General features: G+C 33.9%; 1 protein-coding gene across 1 annotated transcript; it reads left to right on the plus strand.

Annotated features, from left to right (window-relative positions):
* The first annotated feature begins 450 nt into the window (after positions 1 to 450).
* Positions 451 to 2,059, plus strand: LOC122276689 (heavy metal-associated isoprenylated plant protein 3-like). Its single transcript, XM_043086577.1, has 5 exons — positions 451 to 645; positions 789 to 906; positions 1,061 to 1,266; positions 1,508 to 1,586; positions 1,706 to 2,059. The coding sequence occupies exons 1-5, from the start codon at positions 637 to 639 to the stop codon at positions 1,960 to 1,962; spliced, it is 669 nt and encodes a 222-aa protein (XP_042942511.1). The 5' UTR covers positions 451 to 636; the 3' UTR covers positions 1,963 to 2,059.
* Positions 2,060 to 16,575: the final 14,516 nt, after the last annotated feature.

Consider the following 16,575-nt stretch of genomic DNA (forward strand, 5'->3'; position numbering starts at 1 on the left):
TATATATATAAACGATGCTGGAAACCCTAATTTGACAAAAACTGAGTCCTTCACTCAAGCAAACAGCCAATCAACATTAGCTTGAACGGTATGTCGAGCATGATTCGAGCTAACACTAGAGGTTTGTATCTTACTCGAACCCACTGTTGCGTAAGATTCGAGCGAACTCATAGGTTGATTTTTGTTTGAGCCCACCATTGACTGCACCTCGAATGAATTCATTGTTTTTAAAATTTTCAACTCCAAAACCCGTCTCCATCCCAATATAAACTGTACTATTCACCAGCCGGTCAAGGCTTTTTTTATGGCTATTAATAATTAATTAGTTTTATGGAATTATTTTTATATATTGCATGATTGTCTTTTAGAAGATGAGCCTGAAAGACTCGCCAGGCCAGGCTCATGGTTAATCAAGTTCTCGTCAAATTATCCATATTCAATTTAATATTCCATACCTGCTGACCTGGCCTGTCATTACTCCACTTCCAATTAACGATCAAAACTTGACGCCCACGACTTTGAGTCGGTCGACCGGTCGCTATATATTTCCAATAGACGATCAAAGCTTCACGATTCAAAACTTTGCCTTCTAATCTTCAAAGTTCCAAAAAATCCTTCCAGCAAATATCTAAGCCGATGGATATGGTCAGTCTCAATTAGTCTCTCTATCTTCAGCTCTTCGATTATCCCCGTCTAACATACGTTCCCTATGATTAACTTGCGATGTTCTTGTTTTTGTTTTTCTTTCTTTTTTCTCCTTTTGTTTTTATGGGAAACTTCTATATCAGGGCGGGAAGAATGAGGGGGAGAAGAAGGCCAACGGCAAAGTCACCGCCGTTTTCAAGATGGACTTCCACTGCGAGGGCTGCGCCAAGAAAGTCGAGAAAGCCGCTCGCAGTCTCGAGGGTATTCACGGAAATCACTTCTTTAAGCAACAATTTTTAATGCTGAATTGAAACAATGAATAGATTCCCATTAATTCGGCATCATTTTTTTCTTTTCCAATTCTTGGCATAATCTTGTTCCTGATAGCTTTGTTGTTGATGATCCATGAATATAGGTTTTGAAGAAGTGAAGGCAGATTGTGTGGCAAAACAATTGACGGTAACGGGGAAAAAGGATCCAGCGGTGATGAAGGAGATGCTGGAGGAGAAGACCAAGAAGAGGGTGGAGCTCGTCTCTCCACAGCCGAGGAAAGACGACCGTGCGGATAAGAAGCCGCAGGAGAAGTCGGAGACGGAAGAAGAATATGAGAAGCCCAAAGAGGTACACACTCTAACCTGCTCTTTACAACCGTCCTTTCGATCGAAACATATATGCACGATGCGCCATTGCCACCTATGACTTCGCAGATCGCACACAAGACGCACTTTTAGCCCGCGTGATCGATCAGGAGGTTATCTAGAAAGATGAATTAATTCGATAACAGCAAGGGGAGTTTTGAGTTTAAGTTTATTATTCAATCTGTATTGCGAACTAATTTATGAGTAATTTTTTATGAATATAGAGTACGGCAGTTCTGAAGATCGGACTGCACTGTAGCGGTTGCGTCAATGAACTAAAGAAGATCGTGGGGAAGTTCAACGGCAAGACAGCACCTAACCCCCCTCGTTTTTCATTTTAGTCCTCCTTTAATTATCCAATATTTGAAACCAAATTGTTTTGTTTGGTTAGAGTGATCCAATTTGGATGGGTTCGGGTGCAGGAGTTGAGGAGGTGGATGTAGCGGACGGCAAGGATCTGGTGGCGGTGAAGGGCACCATGGACGTGAAGGAGCTGGCTGCCTACCTCAAAGAGAAGCTGAAGAGAAGCGTCGATATCGTTTCGCCCAAGAATCACGAAGGCGGAGATGAGAAAGCAAATATATCCGATGGCTATAAGAAAGATCAGAAAGATGATGATCAGTTATGCTTGATGGAAGCTTTGGCATTACTCTGGTTGCGGAAGGTGGGGTTGTACTAGCTCATGTTACAAGTTTTGTATTGTATGGATGTTTGAAAAACGATGGTACTTTACGAAACCTTTGTTTGTGTTTTTGAAAAGATCAAAGTTCTAAGGATGTTTTGAGTGTGCGTACGAATAGATATGTTTTGATTTTGTATATTTATATAATTCTGTCACACGCACCTTATGTCATAAGTTTTTTAAAAAAATTCTTTTAAATATTATACGTGGTATATAAATAAAAAGGAGAATAATTTAATTAATTTAATAAAAATAAAATAAAATAAAAAATTTAAAATATGATATGAAATGCCGAATAGCATCAACCTTAAAGCTTTGTGAGATTTTGTTCAAGCAACTCCTTACACAGAGCCGCCGTTGCCTTTCCTCTCAACCATCTCGGGATCTGTGATTTTTTGTTTCTACTTCAAATTTTTTAATCGGAGAATTCGAAAAATGATTGAAGGAGAAGTTTTTTTTTTTTTTTTTTTTTTAGCAAAAAACAAACAGAAATACGCTATTCGTTGAACCTCTGGAAGTGAAGATATTTTAGAGTATTTACCTAAAAACATATATTTTATCTAAAGTCAATACCATTCCACATATAACCCTATCTTGAATTATCATTAGTTAAAATATTAATATAATATTATTTTTTTAATAATAATATTTCTTTAAATATTTATTTTTCATATTTTATAACTAAACTAATTATATGTTAATTAATAATTAGAAATAGCAATATTAATAACCATGCTCAAAATCAATCAATTAATATTATTATTCAAGTGCAGTTCATTAATTAAGGACTAAGGTTCCGTTTGGTTACAGATATGAGATGAAATTTTTTTAAAAGTTGAATAAAATATTATTATAATATAATTTTTTAATATTAATTTTGTTCTAATATTTAAAAAAATTAAATTATTTATTATATTTTGTATAACAATTTGTAAAAATTATAATGATGAAATAAAATAAGATGAGATTTTTTTGTAACCAAATAAAGCCTAAAATGCGGCAAAACATGCACAATTTAACTAGTCCAATGCACTTTATTTAATAAAAAAAATTAGCCATATTTTTAAGTCACTGGTATTTGATCAATGCTTAATAATAGAAATGCGGTTTATTATTCACATATTATACATTAATATATAATTTATCATTGTTATCCTACTTAGATATCAATACATATGTATTTAAATAAAAGAATAAAAAAATAAATTGTAGAACTTCATAAGTAAGATTTTTCTTTAAATAATATGTCAAGTTGTCCAGCGAAACATGGTCAAGTGCATTCGGAATTTAGGATGTACTTGATCGACGGAGGACACGGGGATCGAAAACCCGTCAGGGGAACTCACGTTTTTAAATGCTAAAGGATTTACAGTTGGAAGAATTAAGAAGAGATATTGGGATGGACCGTCGCACAATTAGGGCTGGTGTGTATTGTTAGATCATCCTTAATAGGTTAGTCAAAAGTTAAATGATATTTTTTAATAAATATGGAATAAATTTGACTTTCGACTATTTTATTCATATAAATATCTACATTGAAATAATATTTCTTTTTATATAATAATAAAATAATATAAGATAAATTTATTTTTGATTACTCATATCAAATTCCCACATTAAATTATCCATTTATTCATTATATAGTAATGAGTAATTAATAATTTAAAAATATTTAATTTTTTAATAATTAAATTATTTAATTTTATCATATTTTACCATTCTACCTATTATATATTAATTAGTAATTATATTTTAATTTATTTAATTGGTTAATGGATATATACTGCATAGTTCATCAAAATATGAGCACTTGATGCAAGATAGTTTGCACAAATCAATCCAGAAGATTTGGTACATAGTTTAATAGAGGTACGCCCAGAAGAGAGAGATATAAAAGAAATAATAAAATAAAAATTTGAAGTGTTACGGTATACATCAAATTTGGTTTTTATTTTAGAATTATTGTAGCTAAAAGTTACTGTAGCTACACTTTGCCTAATTCAATGAAGACAATTTTGGTGTCCTAATAGCTAAAGAGTACAATTTGTTTTTTTTTTTTTTTCTTTTACATTTAGATAATCCGGTGAAAGTGTTCTTAAAAGACAACTATTGATAGACAAATAAATTATATACAATTAAATTTATAAATTGACATAGTTTAATATGATATTTTAAAGAAAAGTAATTTTAAAATTTAATGTACCATATCAAATCACGTCAATTTATGATTTATTTTTATATAATTCTTTTGTAGTTAAAATATTTTTTTTTATAATATTTCAAAATATCCATAAACAGTAAAATTGTTTGAGCTAACATGATTAAATTTTGACAATTGAGAGAGAGAGTTTAATAAAAATATTATTTAAATACAATTTTAATTTTAAAATTTTAAAAAATTCTATTATTTTTTGTATTTTGTTTGAAAATTTATAAAAATTATAATGATTAAATGAAAGAGTTAAAAATTTAAAATTAAAAAATATTTTATATTTGAGTAATATTTGATAATAAAATATTTAAAAATCTTTGAAAATATATACCTTAAAAATGATTATAGTTGTTTGCTATAATCATTGTCCATTAAAGATGCTTGCTGACTTTAATTCTGCTCCAATGCTGCCGAAAGGATATATCCTGGAATGGTTGTTATCTAACAACCATGCACAAAAAATCTAATAAACAACCCCAGAAACCTTTACGTACGCCAATTATGAAAAAAGCAGAACCTACGTACGTGGCAAATACTGAAGCCCACGAATGTATAGAACCCCGGATGCGACTATATTTAAGCTACTAAGTGTAGCTGTGCTTACACAGGTAGTGAAAATTTTAATACACTTAGATAAGAATGGTAGGTTTAATCACCAACCGGCCACTTCCATTATCATTAGAAGGTCGGTCGACAAGCTTTGAATTAACGTTTTTTGTGAATGAAAAGTGACCTTTAATAATAGCGTTCATGCATGAGTAAATAAATTAAATTCATTGAATGGTTTGGAGTTAAATTAATACCCGTCAAGGGATGGCAAAAGAACGGGTGTAAGTCATTAGGACTCTTTTATAATTTTTTATAATCTATTTTACAATCTGCCGATGAATAAATTAAGATTGAGTTTGAATCTTGAGTTGAGATAAATTTAATTAGTTACGAATAGTAATAAATTGAGATAGTGAAATGAATTGTGTAGTCTATATAAAATGAATTTAGATGTTAATACGAGTTTAATACTATTTATAGAGAGTTGAAAAAATTGTGAGTTTCATGTGTAAAAAAATGTTGAGTTGAAAAAGGTCGTGAGTTATATGTGTAAGAAGGTTTTGAACTGAGATGAGTTTAGTAAATTGAGAGTTGTTTATTTAGATGTTAGACTCAACTTAAAATTAAATTAAATTGAATTAATTTCAGTGCATTCCAACAAACAAACTAACCTGGATTAAAAAAAAAAAAAAATCTTTCATCTATATTACAAAATAGTTGTAAAATATTTTATCTATATATTAAAAATAATGTTATATATAATCATAGAGTATGTCAATACTGCATAATATTTTTTTAAAAAAATAAAATTTATTATTAAAAAATTAATTTTTTAATATAAATTTTAATTATTTATTTTTTAAAATAATTATATAATACTTAAATATTTTATTACTATAAATATCATTTCTTACCTATTAATCATTGATTCGACAAAAACAAAAAAGTGAAAAATCTTAACCAGAAAGCGCCCATGGGCCATAACCACCTTTTGTTATTTTTGACTCTTATGCCGCCGTCTCTTTCCGATTGGTCAACTTTTTTCTCGGGAAACATAAAGATTCAAAGAACATGAAAATATATATTATGCGTGGACGGCTAATGCACACGTAAGGATATAAGTATATAACCACGATATCTAATGAAGAAGGTTTTTTTAATTTAATTTTTTATATTTTTAAATACTTTTTTTATGAAAATACATTCACAATATCACTAAAAAATATTTTCTTAATTATTAAATAAAAAATAAAAAAAATAAATTTTAGAATAAACTTTAAGTTTTGAATTCGAGACCAAAAGCATTTCTCAGACAAGACTTCCCAATGTAATTATGTACCTAGCAGGCCATCCGATTCAAGTCCAAAATTAAGGTACCAAAATCCCGAAATTGAACTCATACGTTAATCAAACGATTTAATATTGCAAGGAAAATAAATTTCTTATAATTTTTTTTTTTTATAAAACTATAAAAATAAAGGATAGGTTTGCAAAATTGAAATTTATTTTAATGAAATAGCACGATATATATATTGCACACCTTCGTAAGCCAATATCTTGTTCTCTCTTTTCTATGCATCTCTCTCTCAAACTCTTCCTCTCATACTGTCTCAATCCTTCTCTTCTGTGCATGGCAGCAAACGAAACCACCTTAGGCCTCCCAACAAACCCATAGCACTGCGTTGCACAAGGAGCACCAAGCCATGGTTTTGCACCGACTACAAGACCCTCTCTCCGTCGAGCGTACGTCCAACCTTCCATTCCCTCCCTAGCTAGCTAGATAGTCCCTTTGCTGCACATGAACACAACCTCTCTTTTATTTTGGTCAAGTTTGTGACAATGGTTATATGGTAGGGTCACGGGTATTAAAGCCACAAATGCTATTGGTTGCACAAGTTATAAGTATGTGTTAAGGGTCATGCTTTGACTATTTCGGGACGTTGCATGTGGTACATGGGTTGGCACGTATTTTTTAGGCTAAGATAGTGCTTAATCGTGATGTTTATAAACATGTGAGTACGTGTCATGAAATTATGGATACTCAGTGTACGTGAACGGTGCGGTTGCGGATATCCGGCCCCTTCAATGGTCTAATTATTTTATGATGATGTGTTTGTTAATAAAATTGAGAGAAATTAACTTTATTAGATTAAGACTATATTTATATATATATGTAGCAATATTATGTCCCACGCATAAGGCTAGGAATACTGTTAATTCTAGAAAACAGTTGGACCGAAAGGCTACTAGCTTTAAACATTTTCTTTATAATGAATCAACAGGTATAAAAGATTCACTTGCATACAAATAAATCGTACTTTATAACATTAAAAGAGAGTACAAAATCTCTTACCAAAATAAATCTATTAAATCATAAACCAAAGTCTGTGTACATGATTTAGGCCTATGCATCTTCTCCTTGAGCCAAACCCCTTCTTGCAACTCAATCTTCATAGTAACCATTACCTGGAGTATTTAAAACATAAATACACATGAAAATTAGTCGATACTCAATAGGCAACACATGATACAGGAGACATAATATAAACATAGGATTTTTCTAAAAAACGTGTAAACTTATAAATACATGACTAAAGATATACATGAACGATGCAAAATACTTAACTTATGCTTCACTTTCTTTATTAGCCGGTACCTACAACTGAACCCTTGAGTTAGGATTAGCGATCTTGACGATTCTTATTCTATCCTTGGCCACAGATTAGGAATCTATACATGAGGATGACAAAATTGGGTGCACTACCAATATGCTTATTAATATTGCAATGCAATATGCCCTTATCTCATAATAATGCACTTATCTTATGATGATCTTATATAATGGTACATTCATACATACCATAACATAAGCCAGTACAATATATCTTAACTATCATACATTCATCACGATCATGTTTGCATACTTTCTTGTCATAAGTTGTTTTATTATAATTTATCATGATGCATGGAACTCGCATAAAATCATGACTTGTCTAAAATATCATGCAAAATAACATGAAATATGTACATAAAATCATAGCATTTACTAATCTGTCACTACAACATATATGACCATTTGCGGCGCTTTTCGTTTTGGGGAAATAGAATCCGTTGCAAGCGTGTAAGGAATTCAGTTGGCAACTTAATGACTAAGAGCACTAGTAATGGTTTATGCATCTTCATCTTTAAAATCATATCTTTTGAAGATTGATTTTGAAGATGAAGAAAAATTCCTACATTGGATTATGTATTTTTGGACCAAATAATAATAAAATATTATTATTATTTTTTTCCCCTAAAATCTGAATAGTCCAATAAATTCAAGTCAAATTCAATTTCCAAATCCAATAAATTCAATCTACCATATATATATTTAGCAACATAGAAAAATCCTCACATACTCTATGTGTGGTCTAATTTCATACAAATTCATAGCTTAAAAAATTCTACTCCATACAAATTTAGTGTTTACAAAATACCATACAAATTCCACATATTTGAAGCAACACAGAAAAATCCACAGTAGCTCTATATGATTTCCGTGTTCATACAAATTCACAACTTGGTAATATCTATTCCATACAAATTTAGTGTTTGCAAAATATATGCCATACAAATTCAACTTCCAACCAAAAGAACCTCCATACAAATTCAAATAAATCCCATGTATCAAAATCAACTTAATACAAAATCCACAAAGTTGATTTTAATACAACTTGGCAGCTCCACAGCAGCTCCACGGTAACACCATTCAGCTCCACGGCAGCACCATTCCAGAAAAAACCCAAATCAGAAAAAAATCCTCCAACCCACATCTAGAGGCATGTACAATATCATTGATCATCTTCAAAATCGAGAGAAGAGATTACCCAAATCCTCCAAGTGCATGCCAATATTCCAGATAAGACCCAAATCAATGTCCATGTCAAATTCATTAACCTATTTCGTGCAATCTAGTCTAAAGGCATGTAAATCCACCATTGATCATAACAAAAAATTCAACAAGAGAGGCTACGACATGCATAAAATCAGGAGAGATTATTCTAAAAAAAAAAAAACCCTAAATTGTTCTAGGGCAGCACCATTCAAGGGAAATAAGACCCAAATTTCTACCACCAAAGAGTAGGAATGGAAGACGAAATCACCTAGAAGCTAGGACTTTCGGGTTGTGTTGTTGATGGATTTGTGTTGGTGATGAATTCAAAGCAGAGAGAACCGTGAAGAGCAGAGCCGTGAAGAGCAGTTCCAGCCGTGAAGAGTATAAATTCAGCCGGGAGCAATGAGAGAGAGAAACGATGTGGGGGCCGTGCCGTGAGCAACGCGAGCCGTTCGGGAAGAATGAGAAACGACGGTGAAGAAAGAAATGAAAAGAAAGAAGAGAAAGAAAAACCAAAGTGGAAGAAAGAGCCGTTCGGGATCCTCGGATGTGCCGTTCTAATGAGAGAGAAAAAAGAAATAATAAAAATAATGTTTGAAGAAGGAAAAGTACATCTTCAAACATGAATAACGACTGTTCATATTTATTTAAAATTATGAAGATAAATAAACCAATGTAGATGAAATTGTGGCAAGTTTATTCAAATTTGATTTAAAAAATAAAGATGAATAAACTATTGCTAGTGCTCTAACGAGGACTGCTGGAATCGCGGTCAAAGATTACCATTTGCAGCAATTCCTATGCGCTGCAAAAAGTATCGCAGGAACATGGAATGATACAAGGCAGTTTCTTTAGCCACTGGAATGAAGATCTATTGCAGCGATTTTAACGCGACGCAACAGGTCATTTTAGAATTGTCAATTGCCATAAGTTAGTTTATTGTGTAAACTAATTTTTGCGGCCAGATACTGTCGCCGCAAAAATCCATCCCAAGAAAAATATTTAGGTGCCGCAACAAATCCACCAAATTGTTGCCGCTTCTTGTGTCTGCCGTTAGAAGTATGGTATATAGGGACAAATCAGAACTGACTTTCATTGAGCCCCAAACGCCAGAATTTGGTCTTTTCCTTCCTGCGAATTTTGATTCACCACCGCTCCTACAAATCAGTTGCTCATCTCTTCTCGATGAAATTTAAGCCTCTGATTGACACTGTTAGTTGGTTGCCTGCTGGTGTAGCCTCCTCGATCGTCAATGCGATCTTGGTCTCTCTCTCACTCTCTCTCTCTCCTTGCTTTCTCCAAATTACTCTTACACTGGACTCTCTCTTCCTTGTGTTATTAGGCTGCTCGATCCACTATATCGGCATACCAACCCATGGCAGTGTGCCACCACCTAGGCTAAGCTCTCTCCTTTTACCTTTTCCATACTCTATAAAACTGCAGACTAAGACTTGTGTATTTGCTGTTCATTTGACATACCCACACTTTTCACATTGAAACTTGGATTTAGTGGGTAATGTGGTTTTTTTCTATCTTCAAAACTGTATTGAAATGTGTTCAATTCCAATTATCTCAGTTTGCCTTTGGGTGCACGAATCACCACTTTTCTTTGTTTTATGGCCAATTGCAGAACTTGAAGTAGTGATGGTTCTTAAATAAACAAAAAAAATCACTTCTTGTTAATCTTTGTTCTCAAATTTTATACTCAGTTTCCCTATTTTAACAAAGGCGTTTACTTGACTATTCAGCATGCTCTCTACTTAGTGGCCTATTATACTATTTTATACTTCCCGTGAATATTTGATAAATATATTTATATCACTTTCAGAAATAATTTGTGGCAATTTATGGTAAATATGTTTGATACCATTTCCTTATTCTTATATTTGTTTATTAACCGTTCTGTAAGTTATAGTAGGTTAATGATATAACTTAACTTGTTAAGGTTCAAATATCCAAAATAGCATTGAGGCTCAAATGGACAAGACTTGGATGCATGGGGCAACTGATGTTGAGATGAAGAGCCTCTTTTATTTCTTTCTTGAGTGCAGTTTTTTATTGTTTCAGCATACCAAATGGCCATGCAAATAGTTTCAAGCCAATGATGGGGAGATTGCTCTGTAAGCATCCATTAAATTCCTATATTTTAACTAATAAGAGTAAAGACTCTTTTATGAAGAATGTGTGTATTTTGATTTGATTAATTTAGCATCACTTAAAAAAATGGATCACCTGGTATGGCTCCAATTGGAACAACGAAGCTTTGGTTGGTATAACCTAATTGGCTTCAATTTTGGAATATGCCAATTGAAAACCAGATTATATATAAGAAAGATACCAATATTTGAGTAATAGTAGATGAATATCTTTTTAATGTCATTGAATGAGGACTTATATACGATGTGCCAACTGTTACAGCTGAATTTTCTTCTTTTATAAACTGCTGTTAACATGCCATAGGGAAAGTGCATGACTTGCAAAAGGTAGTTATTCTATATGCAACAGTGTTTGCAAAGAAAAAAAAATATAGCTGGTTATATTTTCTAGATATGGGACAGTACAGGGGGAGATTTATTGAATAAGAACTTGGTTTGAGGTTTGCAATGTGGTTTGCAATGTAAACCACAAACCAAGTTCTAGATATATAAATCTCCCCCTGTACTGTCCCATATCCATGTAATCAACGTATATATTTAGAACTTGAAGATGTGACTGCTTAATTGCAGAAAATGTCTGAGCAAAACAAAGAAAATAGGCATAAACAAAAGGTCAACCACATAAGTGGAAGGACGTTGTTTGTTGTACTAATGGTAAGAAAGGTATTACCATGGACTTAATGTCAGTGAATTAGTATTTATCGATATCATTTGAAATGCAAGAGAACATGGTATTGTGACTGGTTTGCCAATGAGTTTTGTAGAAGGACAAGAATCTGATAGATTTCTACAAAAATGTGCATTGGTCGAGTAAAAGGGAGAGATTTATCATACCAACTACAGAAGAGAACTATGTGAGCTTCCCTTGTTTTTATATAAGTACTATCTGAAAACCAGTATAATTTTGATACTTTCTAGTGTTTGGCAAAAGAATAAATGTCCACGTGGTAAGGGACATTTATTCATGCAGAAAAGTACATTGTATATGCCCAAAAAACCCTGGTAACTCAAAAAGGGTTACATGTTATCATAGTTAAATAATTTAATTGACTTCTCATGGCTTATATCACCATTGGTGACATATATATATATATATATACATAGTTCCTGCATGCTATCTTAGGATTCCTGCGAATTAGTATTTCTGATTCTTGAAAAGTAATATATAATGTTAGAGAATCATTATAAGTAGTATGATGAAAATGGGTTGGTTTTAAATTCCATAGAATAAGATGGTTCAAATGATGAATGCCAAAGAGGTTGAGGGTCACACAGATGAAGCTGCAGCAACCATTTTCAGGGAGGTTTTGGGACATAGGTCAGGGTATTTTAGAGGATTGGGACACTCTGTTATGCTCGAATCTTCTAAACTGCCTGGAGTATCGACTGAGGAGTATGAACGTCTTGCTAAGGAAAATGCAGAGTATTACCAAAATCGACTTGAAGAGATTCAAAGTGGTTTCATGGCTATGAGGGAACATATGCGGGAGTATGAGGAACGGGTAAATAATCGAATGTTTGGAGTGGAGACAGAATTAGAGTCTCAAAGAGAGACTCAAACCATTCCTTATACAACAACATGCCAGCAACAACTACTTTTGAGTTTTGACCACAACTTTTGCTACACTTTTAATGAAGCTATGACAACCAGAGGAATTTACTACTACTACACTTTTGATCAGTCCTATGTGGGAAATCTACTCTTGATGGAGAGGGTGAAGGACCTATAGGTAAACAGTTTCGTTTAGTGATGCATAATAAATTCCTGCCATATTAATTGAATCTCTATGGATAGGGAGATGTTCGAAGACTTGGATATCTCATAAGAAGGGACAAATTTTTATAAGGATATGCATAGTTAGTAGGTGAAATTTAAAATGCTTTGTTTGCAAGTTGATAGTTGGTAAAACATTTGGAGATTAGTTGCAGTAGAAAACATAAAGTATACAATTTAGTACAATGGAAATCAATATTGTCTCTAAAAATCCAGCTTGTAATAGTTATGGTACTTGTTTTATATACACTGCAAACACTGACTATTTTTGTGTGTAGGTATATTTTAATTATTTATCTATGTTGCAATATTGATATTCGAAATCTCCTAACTACATTAATCTGAACCAGAACCTAATTCCAGTTTACCTAACTTAAAGTGGATGATGAGAAACTCAGATTAACTAAGGAGAAAGGGTTTTTTTCCTTACATATTTTAATATCAAAACAAGTGTTGTCTCTTACTAGAATAAGCATAAGCGTGTTGTAGGTACAATTTTCTCTCTCTCTCTCTCTCCTTTTTTTTATTACTAAAAGTATGGGTCTCTAAATAATACGCAAAGCCATGTTCATAATAGTTTTTAAATTACATATGAACATTGACTTACAGCTATTATTTTTGGCTTATTCTTTGATGTTATAGTTGAGATCATGAAGAACTTACTGCTGCTTCTCCATCATAATATGGATTAGGAAAATAGTAGTAGTTTTCAGGTGTATATATTATGCCCATGCAGTAGTATATATAATTGGTGGTTATTAATCTGTACAAACTGGTCTGAGTTTATGTTATTTTTGTATTGCAACAGGTCAATTCACCAGATTTTCAGGGCAGTGCTAATTTGGTCGTGCTAACCAAGACCCCTTACAACTCCCATTCAACTAATATTTTCTCAGTGCGAGTATGTACTTCTAGATGTAGATCAGATGGTGTGACTGTTGGCATGTTGAAATTCCAAGTATGGATTAAATGTGGGACTGCTAAACCAAGTATCAAACTCATATATTTGAGGGATTAATTTCTATCTGGCACTTCTTATGGCATATTGCTTTCAGTTTATATATATTGTGTTATTGACTTTCAAGCTAAATCAGGTTGGGCTATATGTGGTGATATATTAATGGACAAAATTCAATTTGGTTTCATGATAAATATATAGGAAAAATATTGAAAATATAGGTTTCATCATAACTCGGATACGCAAAAGAGGTTTCCGATGGAAGGTCATACTCACGTGACAATTTATAAAAATATTACTTTTTACTGAACAATATATGTAAGTTATGATCATGCTATTGACCTCATAGCATCAATCTCATAATTCTGGCACATAACTGGCTACCCATAAAATACACATATCACCACATAAATTACTAATTAAACATACGCTTTCTAATTTAACTTTTTAAATACTTAGATAACTTTTATTTTCTTAAAATCTTAATATTCACACAACTTCTTTTTTTTGAAAGGAAAGTCAAATTTATTACTAAGATTGAATCAGTTCGTTACACACTAACTCATCCATAATGGATCTTCTAACCTCCTTGGGCCATCCTCCAGCCATACACTTTCACATGAAAAAAATGCTGCTAACTTAGCTGCTACATGAGCACTAGCATTTGCAGATCTTCGAACAAAGCCCAGTTTCCACACAGGATAGGTTGTCTTAAGCTGTCGAATGTCCTCAATAAGCTGGCCATCCCAAGAGTGGTCTTCTGTTTCTGAATTTACAGCCTCAACTACAGCTTTTGCATCCCCTTCAAAACATACGTGCGTCAACCTCATTTCAGTGCAGAAGACCATTGCTCTGTGTAGAGCATGACACTCTGCTTGGAAAGCCGAGGTGACATTCCTCCTTGGTGCAACCAGACTCCCAATCAAAGCCCCTTCCGAATCCCTTACAACCACCCCTATCCCCATTCTTCCCCTATCTTTATCAAAACTTGCATCAAAATTTGCCTTGTACCAAGGCCATACAGGGGGATTCCAAACCTGCCTGGGTTCACTACTAAGTCTTCTAACTGCTGCCCCTAGAAGACCTTCCTGCACCTCTCTATACACAGCTTGATCAGCTTGTGCCTTAGCTATGACAGCATTCGGAGACTGAAAATTACCATTGAAAACCATTTCGTTTCTCCTCAACCAGATACTATGCATGACAGTAGCAGCCAGCTCCAATTCCTCCTGTTTTAGTTTTGTTCCCATCTCCTCCCACAGGGCCTGAAAATCATAAAAGCCTCTTCTCCATTTCCTGAACATAGAAAGTCCACCCCACACATCTGCTGCAGCAGCACACCCCCAGCACACATGCACCACAGTTTCGGGTTCACTCAAGCATACAGGGCAGGTATTGTCCTTCAAAATATTTTTCCTGAAGAGGTTATCTCTAGTTGGTAGAATCTTATTAGCACACTTCCATACCATCATTTTTACTTTGCCTGGTACCTTAAGATCCCAAATTTTTTTCCACAGTCTATTAGGAACCCCATTGCAAGATGTACCACCCTCATTCCTCTTCTGAAGAGTACACTCCAGTGCATGTGCACTTTTGACTGAAAAAACCCCTCTAGCTGAGGCACTCCATATTCTTCTGTCACTTGCTCCTCTATTACTCAAAGGGATTGACATGATCACTCGTGCTTCCTCTTCTCTAAAAACAGCAGCCACAACCTCTTCTTTCCAAGATTTTGTACCTTCATTAATCAGCACTTCTACTTTGGTTTCTACATCAAACGTGTTCATAGGGGTTTGAACCTGATAAGTTAGTGGGCACGGAATCCACCTATCTTTCCAGATGTTAATGCTCTTTCCATTCCCCACCCTCCAAACCATACCTGCCTTTACCAACCCCAAGCTGCCCCACAAACTTCTCCACACATAGGAGGGTGAGCTTCTTAGCTTTGTTTCCATTAGGTCACTTTGCTGGAAATACTTCTGCTTGAAAATCTGAGAGACTAACAAATTCGGTTCCTTCAAAAATCTCCACAGCTGTTTTGCTAGAAGGGCTTTATTGAAACAGTTTAGGTCCCTGAAACCTAAGCCCCCCTGATTTTTAAAAGTCCCCAAGAACTTCCATGTTTTCCAGTATATACCTCTCCCTTCTCGTTTGTTATTCCACCAGAACTTGGCTAATAATGCTTCAATTTCCTTAAGCAAAGATGCTGGTAATTTAAAGACACTCATAGCATATGCTGGTATTGCCTGCAGAACACTTTTAATCAAGACTTCCTTCCCTGCTGTTGATAGAAAACTTGTCTTCCAGCCAGTTATTTTCTTCCATATCCTATCCTTCAGCCCTCTAAAAGAGTTGTATCTTGATCTTCCTACCACTGTAGGTAGGCCCAAGTACTTATTATAATTGTTGCACCTCAAACCATTAACTTGCTGTAAGATAAAATCCCTTGTTTCCCCTCTTGTGTTGGAGCTGAAAAATACACTAGTTTTTTCCTTGTTTAGAGTCTGACCTGAAGCCTTTTCGTACTGGACCAGCATATCATAGATTACATTCCATTCTACTATACTTGCCCTACAGAATATCACGCAATCATCTGCAAATAGAAGATGATTAATCCTGAAACCACCCCTTGCAACTGCCACCCCCCTTATCTGTCCTCTACTTTCAGCATGATGAAACAAAGCACTTAGTCCTTCCACACAAAACAAGAATAGATAAGGTGATAAGGGATCACCTTGTCTTAGACCTCTTGATGGTACAAAAGACTCACCCGGAGTTCCATTTATGATTATTGAATATGAGACGGATTTTACACAATTCATCAGTAAATCAGTCCATCTCTGTCCAAAACCCAGCTTTAGTAACATAGCCTCCAGAAAATCCTACTCCACCCTATCATAGGCTTTTGACATATCAAGCTTTATTGCCATAGATCCTTCTCTACCCTTCTGTTTTGTCTGCATTGAGTGAAGAACCTCATAAGCCACCATAATGTTATCTGTAATCAGCCTTCTAGGAATGAATGCACTTTGGTTCCCCGAAATCACCTTATCTAGCATACCTTTCATTCTATTAGCTAAGACC

This window comes from Carya illinoinensis, chromosome 9 (genome assembly GCF_018687715.1).
Source record: "Carya illinoinensis cultivar Pawnee chromosome 9, C.illinoinensisPawnee_v1, whole genome shotgun sequence".
Lineage (NCBI taxonomy): Eukaryota > Viridiplantae > Streptophyta > Magnoliopsida > Fagales > Juglandaceae > Carya > Carya illinoinensis.